Raw genomic sequence first — 13,783 nt, forward strand, 5'->3', positions numbered from 1 at the left:
ATTGCATTATTATAGGTGATCAGGGAGAAAACAGCAGCACCCCAGCAGCAAAGGTTAACCTATTCAAATCATCAGGAAAATGACCCCGATCACCCCAGCAAGCCCTCATTAGAAAACCAGTCCTACTCGTTGATATCTCGTCTCCCTCTTAATGTAGAATAAGCCTAAAAATCTTTCCATCCATCCAACCATTCAGCCAAAAAAATAGTAACTGTGTACCCACTATGTGCCAGGCACTTTCTAGGCCATAACAACCCAGAAGGGTCAAAACACACTTGGCTTCTGCCCTCATGGAGCTGATAGGCTGATGGGAGTTTATTGGAAGGGGGTGGGAAACAGACAACAAACAAGTAAACAGTCATTTATATGATTACAATTTGTGATAGGTGCTATTACAAAACTAAGAGTGAGTGCTCAGATGGAAAAAAAAGAGGCGGAGAGAATAAAACAAGGAAATGAGAACCCAAAGGGTAAAGAGGAACTGGCCATGCACAGGAGTAGAGGTGTTGCTTTGCCCAGAGAGGGACCACAGCAGTAGCAACAACAAAGGCAGGGTGAACAGAGTGGGTTGAGTGAGAGGTGGAGTGAAATAAGATGAGATTAGACAGGCAGGTGGGAACTGGAGGATGAAGGATGTGACGGGGGGCATGGTGAGAAACTCAAATGTTAATTTAAGTGAAATGTGAAGCTACTGAAAAAGTTTAAAGAAACGGGGCAGTGTAGCCTCACATAATTACCTTTGTGTGTGGGGTAGTGATGTGTGTGTGTGTGTGTGTGTGTGTGTGTGTGTGTGTGTGTGTGTGCACGCACTGAGAACATTTGAGATCTGCTCTCTTAGCACCTTTTGAGTATACAATACAGTCTTCTTAACTGTAGTCACCATGCTGTACGTGAGAGCCCCAGAACTTATTCCTTTTATAACTGGAAGTTTGTACCCTTTGATCAACATCTCATTTCCCCCACCTGCTATCCCCTGGCAAAGTGATTGATTTTTTTAATACTACTGAGTGATTGAGTAAGAAGATGCAAGAGTCATTGGCCTAGGAGTCATTGGCGACCTTGGAAAAAGGAGTCTCAGTGCGGAGGTTGGGACCCCTGTAGCAGATAGATGTGAGTGAGGAGACACTACACTTTTGGGCAGTTTTGCTATAAAGGGGAGCTGGTGGCTAAAGGGAACCCGAGGAGTCCAGGGAGTATTATTTTTAGGATGAATGAATATGGAATGATAAATGAATTCCTGGACGTGGGTGGGATTATGGTGATGTGAGGGTGTGGTCTTTGATGGGAGCAGCGATACTTGATCATTAAGACAGAGGATGAAGATGCGGGTAGGTGTATGCCTTGGGTGCTAAGAAAATGGAAGCAAATTTGTCTGCCGAACAAAGCCAAGGGAATACTGCCATTACCCCTACCTTCTCCAATATAGAGAATTGCAGCTACTTTCAGACTAATAGATGCCTACTAAGACTCAGTACTTACCTTTATGCTGCCTTTATCAACACAAGACATGAGTGTTGAATAGCTGAAGAGTGACCCTTTACATACCAGAGGAGGTGACCACATCGATTATTTCCCAAGCCCCATCACTAAATCATGTACTAAATTACCATAAGGAAGCATCAAAATAGGCAAAGACTATCAACAAAGAAGGGAGATAAGCATTAAGATGAGCTTTTATGGTGTGAAAGAGAGCTATGCCATGATATCTTCTCAGTTCTCACTTTATCTATGCCTTTATGTTACCAGTAATTTCCCATCTTAACAAATAAATCGAATAACAAGTGTACATGAATTTATTTAAATATCTACATATGTATGGCTAGTAAATTTGGAAGTTTGCCCTTTAGAGAGGTAAATTATTTTTATCTTTCTCTAATTTAGGCTTCAGATGACCTTGAACATGAAAACAACAAAAAGGTAACAAAATAATTTCATTGTACATTTTGTTTTCATTATAAGACACAGTACGTGGGCCTCTAATATTGAGCATTTTGTACTAAGTGTTGTTACTCTATCTTCCCCCACCCACTGCCCCATGAAATATCAGACTGTTTATAGGTATTATAGGTATAATATTTACATGCTCAATGCATCTACATATGAGTCTTCAAAAGAAAGAATTAATCACAGTGATGAAATGATTATATCCTGATAAAATCACAAAACAGAGCACAGGCAAATAAGATGATTTTCCTAAAAATAAGTGTTTAGTGCAATTAGGCAATTTCGTGGTTGGAATTTGAGATTTCATTCCTACAATAAGAGTACATAATCATCAACACACTGAATTTTAAAATAAAAATGACCTATAGGTCAACAAATTCATATTATAGTAAAATGGGAAGGGGATCTTGTTCTGACTATATTGACATTCTGAAAAATTGTCAGTTCATGTTGTACACATTCTAGGAGTTTTATCTAACATTATTCGGTGTTGATTTTATTGTAAGGAAAGTAAAGTTACATTTTTAGTTTCTTTTATCCTCTTCACGGCTCATGATATCAAAGTGGTCTTTTTTAGTAAATGTATGTGGTTTATTATAGTAGTGAGATGCAAAAATTTACCTTGTCATTTGATTCCCACACTTCAGAGCTTCAGAAAATACTATCTTGTTGTATATGGGGTCTTATCTTATTTGGAGTAAAACCCTATCTTCTTACTGTCTAAATATTGTTTGGAATAATTCTGGTTAAGTCTGATCCCAGTCTTCGCCCAAGATATTTGTGAAATTCTCTCCTACTAGAAATTCGTAAGGTATTGGGGTCAAAAAAGGACAGGTTGACCTGTGATCACTGATATTTATTAGCTAAGTAGCTGTGACCAAGTTATTTTAATCTTTAAGGACTCAGTCTTCTCATGTGGTCAGTGGGTCAGACTCTAATCCTTGCTACACATGATGACTGACAGGAACGAGATTGTCATGCAGGGACTCAGGCCAGTACCTAGCTTATGGTACAGTGTTACTTATCATTAAACACACAAGAAAGGAATTAGACATGCCTCTGCCCTTATTTGGGGAGTCAGGACATATGAAAAATTTATTTTTAAAAAATCCCAAGTTACATTATTTGATTATTTATCTCAGACTTTTACTGGTGCAATCAGTTTGATGATCTAGAATGTTAAGTTATCAGATAAACAAATGGCCTATTTTTTTAACCAATGAATTGATTCATGTGAGTCAGCAGTTCATTCCTCACTATCAATCTCAACTAAATGTAGATCACTTTTGAAGGCGTTATTTTTGTTGTTGATTTTGTTGCTTTTGTTCTGATTTACTATGAAACGAACTACAATAAGTTGTTTCTCTTTGCCTCTATGCAAAACAATGCAGTAATAGGTCGTGTATAGTGGGTTCTCACATTAGTTTAAGAATAAGCATTTTTTTTTAATACCGTAAACCATTTATGTATGTGGCTTGGTTTCCGAAGCAGTGTTAGACAAAGTGTGGTTCCCCAGACCACCCATATCATTAGCACTTGGGAACTAGTTAGAAATGCCAATTATTGGGCCTCACCCCAGACTCACTTTATCAGAAACTCTGAGAGTGGGTCCCCGGAATCTGTGATTTAACAAGCCTAGATTTACACTAAAATTGAAGGACCACCGTTTTTGACGTTATGCCACAATTTGTGAAATCATGAATGATAATACCTGCTATACATATTTCATAGCATTGCTATGAACTTCAGTATAGTTTCCAGAATAAAGTCCTTTGAAAATCTAAAAAATGTCCCCCAAATGTAAGGTAAACTTCATATTTTACTATTATCTCCATTTGCATTATTTGGAGCTACAGTGGACATTCACTTTTAAAGTTATCCTTTAGTTAGGATAACTGAGAAGAAAGAAGTCTTTATCTTTCGATCTGTGTGTGTGCAAATTATCGCTAGTGAGGCAGTCTGAAGCGTAAATCTGAGAGTCCTGCTGAAGTCACTGACGTGCATGTTCCCTTTGTTGTGCTCGTAGGGCCTGGTAACTATAGAAGATGAGCAGGCGTGGATGGCATCTTATAAATATGTAGGCGCCACCACTAATATCCATCCGTATTTGTCCACAATGATCAACTATGCACAGCCCGTAAAGTTTCAAGGTTTCCATGTGGCTGAAGGTAACACCGAAGGCTAAATGCTATTGCCTTTTTTGTCTGCTTTTCTTACGTTATGCTGTGAGCTGTGATCTGACTTGCTGCCATTTTCTTTTCTGGGCACGTGGACTGTTCCATCTCACCTTATTTTCATTGCGTAGACCACGTAGTGACACGTCCTTGGCATGTGGGGGCCTTGTGTTGTCGTTCCCGACATCGTCCACAAGGTGGCTCTGACAGACTATGGATTTGGTAGCAATCCAAGAGGTTAGCCTCTTGCATTAGATATACTTTTTTATAAGACTGCTTTCTGTCGAAAGCTGGTCTCCAAAAACGTATCAAGTATTTTCAGACTTTTCATAATTATTTCTGGACTGGAGAAGCTATCATCCTCATTGGAAATACATATTTCAGGGGTGGCTATGAATGGCAATTGGTATACACATAATTGGTTTAATGACTCCAAACTTAATTCATCACACTTTTCTTAAGTCAGCCATCTCCAGCCACAGGATGCTAATGAAATTAGGAGCTACTGATATAGTGAGGAAGCATCTGCCTCCAAGGCCTCATGATTCAGGGTGTAATTATATTTATCGCTTGTCTTTCTGTGAGGGTTTGATGGCAGGGTTTCTAAGTGCATCTTTGCTTTCCTTTACAGAACGCAATATTCATTATAACATGTCTTCTTTTAATGAGTCAGTTGGTCTGGGCTACTTGAAGACACATGCGATTGAATTTGTGAAGTATCCTTATGTATTAAGTGGAATAAGTGGTTGGTGAACTTTGGGTTTGGCAGGAATCTCTAAAATAGAAAAATGGCTAATATATTATTGTGGTTGTAGAACTAATAAAATAATGTATGTGAAAGACCACAGCAGCCGGGAAAACCTGCCCAAATGTGGATTGTTTTTATAATCCACACGGTGAACTGTGGTTTTTCTCTTAAGCAGCCTTTATACATGTGAAATTTGTTCTCTGTTGTCATATGTGTGTCATTTTTGGTCTAGATCTTCATTGTTTTAGCTCTTTGGCACTGCCGGAATACTCTTTTTGCCATTTTCCTTAATATGTTACACAGTTATAACAAACGGCAAATGAGTCGCATTTACCCCAAGGGAGGCCGAGTCGATTCCAGTAATTACATGCCTCAGATTTTCTGGAACGCTGGCTGCCAGATGGTTTCGCTGAACTATCAAACCCCAGGTAGGAACTGATGTCCAGTGACCTCGAATTCCACGAGAATGCTTTGACAGGACGGTGCCAACAGTTGCCATCAGTTGGTTGTGGGCATTTTTTTCATGGAAGCAGACATATGGCAACACAATGTGTTGTTGGATTTATAGAATGGTGAGAAATTAAAAATGCAAACTAGAGCAATAAAACAATGGTAGAAGACAATAGATTTTGATTTCAATTGAATATCCTTTTGGAAATGCCATGACTAATCTGCTAAACCTTGTCCCTTTTGCCAAAATATGTCTAATTTTTCTTCTTTTTGGATCAAACTTACCTTCTCGTCCAGAGGCAGAATGAAGTGAGAAGTATTTGAGCATCTTTGTGCAGTAACTATGACTCATTTCTCCTTGGGAAAGTACCCTTCCCACTGTTAACATTCAGCAGGAGATCAGCAAAATAGTGGCATCTCACCATAAGAGTGCAGAATATTATGGAGTAGATTCTGCTAAAATCGTGTTTAAGGAGTTCTATACCCTTAGAGGTACTAATATATAACTTGTTCCTCCAAAGTGTATTCTGAGGCAAGTTTCCAGTATATAATCTTTTTTTTTTTTTTCCCTGCAAGGAGAGCAGTCAATTTTTGTGAATGCATAAACAAAATTTGTCAAGTTTTCAAAGTTTGCTTAAGGGCCTAGGATTGCAATTAAAAATAGAAAAATAATAGGCTCTAGTTACTCACCTAAAACAGGTGAGAAATATGCCACAAAACCTATTCACTTTCTGTGGTTAATGCCACAGCATGGTCCTTAATATTGGTTAAGAAAAATACCAAAACACCTTTCTTGTTCTGTTCTTTGCTCTATGATGGTACCTCCCATGTTTCCCCATTTGGGGGGCATTTTCTTTTCAAGTCCATCCACCATATTTTGTGGATCTCAATCCATCTTGCTCCCTACGATCTGTACTGATCCAAAGGTCCTATGACTTGCATTCCCTTGGCATGAATGCGACCTGACTGTGTTTCCCACCCCTTGGTGATGCTGCCTCAGTGATCAGGAACTGGGTTCAGATTTCTGCTCAGCATCCCTATCAGTGCTCACTCTGCTAAACTGTGACCAGGTACCAGCACAGCCCTGGAGTGTTTCTAACAGAGACAAAGTACGATTAAAAGGCACTGCTGATTTTACTTACTTAAAAAGAGGTCAAGTTTTATTATTTGTTGTCAGTGACTCTGTTATATGGATTAAATGATCCAAAGGCAGCTTATGATCTAGGTCAGCTTATGTTGTATTCTATAACGCTAGGTTTAATCACTGCACTTTTAGAAGAAAAAAAAAAATCCATCAGCTGCCCATTTCTTTTGCTGATGAAAAGAAAGAACATTGCGTTTGCCTGCAAGAGAAAAACCATAAGCCATGCCCTGCCACTAGACCCCACTAGAAGAATTCTCCTGAAGTCACCTTAAGTCAATTTTTACATACTTACCTAGTTTATTTTTTATTTTAATCGAGTTTTATATCCACATGACCCTACTGGGTATGTCCGGTGTACCCTTCCTCTGGGATGGTAAGGCACATCTCCTCTAACTATATATCAGCTTGGACATCTGTACTCTCAACACTAACTCAACAATCATATGAAGCATATAGTGAATCCAAATTTTAAAGCATTGCCAACATGATCTCTATGAACACAGATTTTTTTGTTTAGTTTAAACACAAGGTCATTTCAACATGGAAGAGAGAGTTGTATGCCTTAAACAGACCCTTTAACCTTGTGGTGTTAAAAAAAGACCTTTCAGCCAGGGGTCAGTATCTGATTTCCGTTGTTTGAAATCACGCCATCAAGATCTTCTTTGTCCGAGGAGACGAGATGCTAAATTATTTTTGTCTCTTAACAGATTTAGCGATGCAATTGAATCAGGGAAAATTTGAGTATAATGGATCGTGCGGGTAAGTAATGTGATTTAAACTGTAGTCACTGTGTTCCACACTCCATACTACAGCTGTAATGAAACCGTGTCATTTTTAATTAGGAGCTGCTGAATTTAAGCTGGGTTTGAGGGATGGGATAGAAACAAATGAAATCCCCAGGTAAATTACATCTGCAAAGTACATTCTTCACGGGACCCCTGTTTAACTAAGCAGATTTAAAAAAAAAAATAACGACTAGTTAAGGAGTTTATTATACACACTCTAGAGTTTAGTGCTCTCACTTTAAATTCAGTAGCCGAGGTTTTTATAGCTAGGACAGATAATGAATCTGCTCATTTGGACATCAGCAGTACACAAAGACATTAAATATGTGTATTTTACATATGACCTAGAGAGGAATGAAGTTGATTTAATATATAAGGAAGTCCTAGGTGTCAAGTGGAATTTATTTCAGCTAGGAAGAAGGTTTGTCCTCCTTTGATAGACATGTTTTGTATGTCTTGTAAATAGCAGTTACCAAAAAATAACACTATAAATGTTGTTCCAGTTACTTAAATAGAGCTCGCTAAAATCTGCAAACCAAGTAGTGAAATAGGAAATGTTCATTTCATTGAAACACTGAAAGGTTAAATGAAAATATGAAGTTAACATTCTATACATATGAAAAAAAACTGTGTGACCATTTTTTTTCTCCATGCAAATGTCCCCAAGCAGCACTGCAGGTAAATAATGACGAACCACTGTCCAGAGACCTCTAGACTAATTCAATAGAGTACTGTCTCATCCTACCATGCTACTGTCAGGATGTTCCTGGCCTCCCTGGTTGGATATTTAATTTCCATCACTAAAAACAGTCAAGATAAAATTTTCAGCACGTATGGTTTCAAAATGCCCACTCCCACCTCTTCCTGCCTGCCAGTTCACCTATACCCACGGGTGACAACCCTGTTACCCAAATCAGGATATAGCAGCTTACAGGATATTTGCCTCTACTGTGTATTTTGAAAGAAATAAAAACTGTACACCTTAAACTAATACAGTGTTATATTTCAATTATATCTCAATAAAACAGGGGGAAAAAGAAAATTACGGGTCAGAAGAAAACAGCTAAATACACATTTCAGAGGTTTTTTTGTTTTGTTTTGTTTTGTTTTGTTTTTTAAGCTACTTTGTTATTTAGCGCAAAGCATTCAGGAACCAGGAGATTGTGTAGGTAAATTGATGGGTGGACCCCCAGTGGAAGCTTAGGCAATGACACTCCAGGGGCAGCTGTGGCGCAGGGGGTAAAAGCCCTTGGCTCCAGCCTGACCCGGGTTTGAGCCCTGGGTGCGCCACATGCTGTTGTTGCCCTGGGCAGGTGTGTTAGACCCTAAACCTCAATTTCCTGCTGATAAAATGAAGCTGGTAACGCCTGCCACCCTGGGTTTGCTGTGACAGCTCAGAGGGTTTGGACTGAGTCTATGTGAAGTACTTCATGAACGGCAGATTTCTGTGAAAAAGTGAGGTTGCAAAAAAGCTTAAGCCCGTATGACCGATCACAGGCAGGAATCACACAAGATAAAATGAGTGGTCTGCTCACAACAGGCCTGTAAGGAGCCCAAGAGACAGCCCTCATGGTTCACACCTGGCTGTGCTCACTCCCTGAACCTTCCTGTGGCTCACGGATGCCAAAGGAGCTTTTCCTTTCACCTCAGCCGTTTGATGGCTTATCCTGCCCTGACACAGGGAGGGGAGTTGTTTCCACGTCAAAGGGGTCCCACTGTTACTGAGCCAAACTTGGGTCTGCTCACGCACACGCAGTAAAGTCAGTCTACTGACACCACGTTGTGGTGAAGGAAAGTGCAGCGTTTATTGTAAGGCCCTATACAGGAAGAACGGGTGGCTAGTGCTCTAAAACTCCTGAACTCCCTGAAGGGTTTCAGCAAAGCATTTTTAAAGGCCAGATGATGGGCAGGGGGAGGGTGTCACAGGGCACACACAATTGGGCTTGTGCACAGTTCTCTGATTGGTTGATGGTGAGGTAACAAGGCAGTGTCACAGGGGTTCACATTATCAATCCTTAGGCTCCAGTAGGTCTGAGGGCCACGTGCAAGTAATTAATTTCTTCCATTTGGTGGTGGAATGGCATCTGAAAAACTCAGGAAATATGCATCAGATACTGTTATCTAGGTACTTCAGAGAGGAGCTAAGGCAGAGGATGTAGCGAAGAAGTCTGTCCCAGGAAGGCCCTATAGGGTCCTGCTCTGTTACACCAACAGGAGTTCTACGCCTTCACTATGTTTCTTTTCAGGAGTTTCCGATTTGCCATAGTTCACTTGCTCAGTGTCTCACCTTCCACACCATTGTGTATTTTAAAATATGTTCATGAGCAAGGATGGTGCTACATTAGCCTGAATTCTGTGCTCATGTGTTTGAGGTGATGTGACCAAAAGCTGAAGTCCCATCAGGGGGACTAAAAAATATGATTGTTCCTTGGGGCAGCCTGACTACAAGAGATGTTAACAATATTGTTCAGTCTCATGTCCCCCTGCCCCTTCCCTTTTCCCCACACCCAGCCTGGAGGAAGAGGTTGTCACCAACAGGGCAGAGAGAGGCAATCTTTCTCACGAGTGTGCTGTGCCCCTGAGGAGTCATAGCTGGTGGAGATGGGCCAGCCACTGAGCAAGGGCATCTGAGGCACCCGATGGCTCTCACTGCACTACCCTTGTCATTCTTCTGCCCACCTGCAGGGACTTTTAAAAAATCCTTGTGGATTGAGTTACTTGTAGTGAGGTAGATGGACCTAGAGTCTGTCATACAGAGTGAAGTAAGTCATAAAGAGAAAAACAAATACTGTATGCTAACACCTATATATGGAATCTAAAAAAAAAAAAAAATGGTCATGAAGAACCTAGGGGCAAGATGGGAATAGATACACAGATGTAGAGAATGGACTTGAGGACACAGGGAGGGGGAAGGGTAAGCTGGGGCAAAGTGAGAAAGTGGCATGGACATACATACACTACCAAATGTAAAATAGATAGCTAGTGGGAAGCAGCTGCATAGCACAGGGAAATCAGCTGGGTGCTTTGTGACCACCTAGAGGGGTGGGATCGGGAGGGTGGGAGGGAGATGCAAGAGGGAAGAGATATGGGGATATATGTTTATGTATAGTTGATTCACTTTGTTAAACAGCAGAAACTAACATACCATTGTAAAGCAATTATACTCCAATAATGATGTTAAAAAATATAAATAAATAAAAAATCCTTGTGGGCTGTGTCTGAGGGCTGTGTTTCTGTACAGAGACATTCTGTGCCTTTTAGGCCTGCAGTGGCACAAACCCCACCCCCATAAAGCCAGGGCTCCAGCTCCTGCTTCTGCATCGATGCCCAGGGTCCCTGGACCTACACAGCCTCCAGGTCTGTGAGTGACAGTCTCTGCCACCTTAGGCCCGAAATTGACACTCGTTCAAGACAAGCTGGCTAAGTGTCACCCCCAAGCCAGGGATCCTATCAGACTTCTGTAGCCAAATCCAGCCTCTGTACCCTGACACCAAATTAAATCTCGAGATGGAGTTTTGGTTGAAGTAGAAAAGAGCAGCTTTATTGCTTTGCCAGGCAAAGAGGGCCACATTGGTCTAATGACCTCAAAATTGTGTGTCCTAACCCGGAGGGGGTAGTGAGGAGTTTTATAGAAATGGTTCAAAGAGGGTGTGATCAGCTCATGGATATTCTTCTGATTGGTTGGTGGTGAGGTAATTGGGAGTCAGCATCATCAACCTCTTGGTTCCAACCAGTCTGGGGTCTGGTACTTGTGGGCAGCATACAGTTAACTTCTCCCACCTGGTGGGGGTTCAGTAACTGCAAAACAGCTCAAAGATATTGTTTTGTGTATCCCTTGAGGGAGGACCAGGACCTTGCCCCAAGGCTGCACTATTGTTTCTTGACTGTTCTTCCTTTGTCTCCGCATTTCCTCCCTTCCCTGATTAGCAACTGTTTGAACCTGCTCATTGGAACTCAGGGAAGGTGGTGGAGGCTGAATGAAGCCTATTTCCTACAAACAAAAAATGGGGGGACACAGACAGGCTTTTGTGTCCAGGAGCCCCACAGGGTCCTGCTCGGTATCACTTCTACACAGTCTCTTGTTTTTTAAGTATATAAATGAACACATTACACTGCAAGCTGCCAACTTTGGAGAATCGGACTTGGATTTCTTGCCATTTCCTCCTGACATTTTTTTATTTTGGATCACGCTTTCACAGATTAGTTTTCTTCTAAGCAGGTCTGAGAGCAGCAGGGAATGTGGAAGAATCCTTTTGGTACTGAAACATCATCAATATGACATTTCTCTGTTTTTGGTGAGAAGGGGCTCCTGACCCTTCAGAAATGACTGAGGGGCACCACAGGGAGTCCTGAATCTCTACAGCCACTGCCCTAGGAGATTCTGGACTGGATGTATGACTACAGTCCTTTATGGACCCCGAGTCCCACCTTTCGCAGAAGGCAGATTCCCTCATTTCACACAGCTGGAATCCGAATGCTGCCTCCATGTGAAAGCTAGAGCCATGATCCATGACCTCGCCTCGCAGCTGATGTCTGATGCTTGGCCAGGCAAAGCTAGTAGGCTTCCCTTGGAGAAGTGTGTGTAGAATTGTATTCACTCATCTACTTCCCATCCTAAGTCTTGAGTTTTTGCTGTATCATCATATTTTCCAATGGTTAATGGTTGCCACAATACAAGGTCCAAATCAAAGCTCTATAAACATAGAAAACAATATCTTCTATGCAGAGATCTTGTATTGATATATTGGAGACAGGTGAATGTTCAATGTCATCTTTAATATTTTAACTATTTTATAAACTCTCTATATCCTTTATTTAAAAGTCAGTGTTGTCCTCGGGTTTTTTATTGATTATTATATCCAAGTGGAATGTGGGCTTTTTAACACTTTTTTGTTCAGACTTTGAAGATAGCAGAGAATGGCAACTTTGTCAAAAACAAAAAAACATGACTTTAAACTTTCCTTTAAGGAAAAATATTATGCCTTGGGATTCCTTTTTTGGTTGTATTTTAAAAGATAGTAATAAATTTGACATCATCGGGAGTTGAAGCTAGTAAAAGTTATGCTCCTAAGGAATATGAAAGATTTGATCCCAAATTGCGATTCTTTTACATCTAAAAGCAAACCTAGAGTTTTGGGGAAAGTGCTTTTATTTTCCTTTATATACTAATCACATTGATGTAGAATTTTCTTATCTGTGGTTATAGTCATTCCTAACAAAAAAATATTTCTTTTAGAGAGATGAAGTTCTTTAACACGAGTTTCAGGAAAGTTATGGAATCTAGCCAAGGTGTGATTCTGTGACCATACCCAGTGGGGATAAGGGGCAGACAGTGCTGGAGATCAATTTTAAAACATTTTAGTCATACAAAAAAGAAAACTCATACCCTTTAGCTGTAACCTTCCAACATCCCCTGCCCCCATCCCAGCATTAAGCAACCACCAATCTACACACTGTCACTATATTTTTGCCTGTTCTGCACATTTCATGTAAATGGATTCATATAATATGTGACCTTTTAGGACTGTCTTGTTTCACTTAGCATAATGGTTTCAAGGTTCACCTATGTTGTAGTGTATATCAGTACTTTATTTCTTTTTATTGCTGAATAATTTTCCATTATATGGATATACCTCATATTGTATATCCATTCATCTTTTGATGGACATTTGGATTGTTTCTATCTTTTGGTTATTACAAATAATGCCACTATGAAAATTCATGTATGAGTTTCTGTATGGACAGATGTTTTCACTTCTCTTGGGTGTATACCTAAGAGAATCGCTGGGTCATATGGTAACTCTATGTTTAACTGTTTGAGAAACTACAGACTGTTTTCCAAAGTGGCTGCATCATTTTACATTCCCACCAGCAATGTCGTATGAAGGCTCCAATTTCTCCATCTCCTCGTCCATAGTTACAATTATCTGACTTTTTTTTTTTATTGTAGCCGACCTAGTGTGTGTGCAGTGGTATCTTATTATGGTACTGGTTTGCATTTCTCTGATGACTCATGATATTAAGCATCTTTTCAAGTGCTTGCCGGCCATTTGTATATCTTATTTGGAGAACTGTCTATTCAAATCATTTGCCCATTTTTTAACTGGGTTATTTGTTCTTCATATATTTTAGATACAAGCCTCTTATCAGGTAAATGATTTGCAAATATTTTTCTCATTCTATGACTAGTCTTTTCACTTTCTTGAGAGTGTTCTTTGAAGTGTAAAAGTCTTTATGATGACGTGAAGTTTATGTATTGATATTTTTGCTCATTGCTTGTGCTTTTGATGTTATGTCTAATAATCCATTGTCAAATTCCAAGTCACAAAGATTTATCCCTAAGTCTTCTTCTAAGAATTTTATAGTTATAGCTTTTACTTTTAGGTCTTTGATCCATTTTGAGATAATTTTTGTTTATGATGTGAAAGAAGGGACTAATTTTATTCTTTTGCATGTGGCTATCCAGTTGTCCTAGCATCATTTGTTTAAAGACTGTTCTTTCCCTCACTGACTAGTCTTGGCATCCTTGTCAAAAATC

The 13,783-nt window shown here is 40.0% G+C and overlaps 1 protein-coding gene across 10 annotated transcripts in view; it reads left to right on the top strand.

The window, feature by feature from the left end:
• Positions 1-13,783, top strand: part of PLCB4 (phospholipase C beta 4) — a 418,385-nt gene that overhangs the window by 348,817 nt on the left and 55,785 nt on the right. For all 10 annotated transcript variants that reach the window (XM_079944160.1, XM_079944161.1, XM_079944159.1 and 7 more), the window contains 5 exons: positions 1,882-1,917; positions 3,971-4,112; positions 4,750-4,834; positions 5,170-5,294; positions 7,168-7,219. In XM_079944160.1, the coding sequence (XP_079800286.1) occupies positions 1,882-1,917; positions 3,971-4,112; positions 4,750-4,834; positions 5,170-5,294; positions 7,168-7,219 (440 nt within the window). The remainder of the gene's footprint in view (positions 1-1,881; positions 1,918-3,970; positions 4,113-4,749; positions 4,835-5,169; positions 5,295-7,167; positions 7,220-13,783) is intronic.

The sequence above is a fragment of the Stenella coeruleoalba genome, assembly GCF_951394435.1.
Source record: "Stenella coeruleoalba genome assembly, chromosome: 15".
Lineage (NCBI taxonomy): Eukaryota > Metazoa > Chordata > Mammalia > Artiodactyla > Delphinidae > Stenella > Stenella coeruleoalba.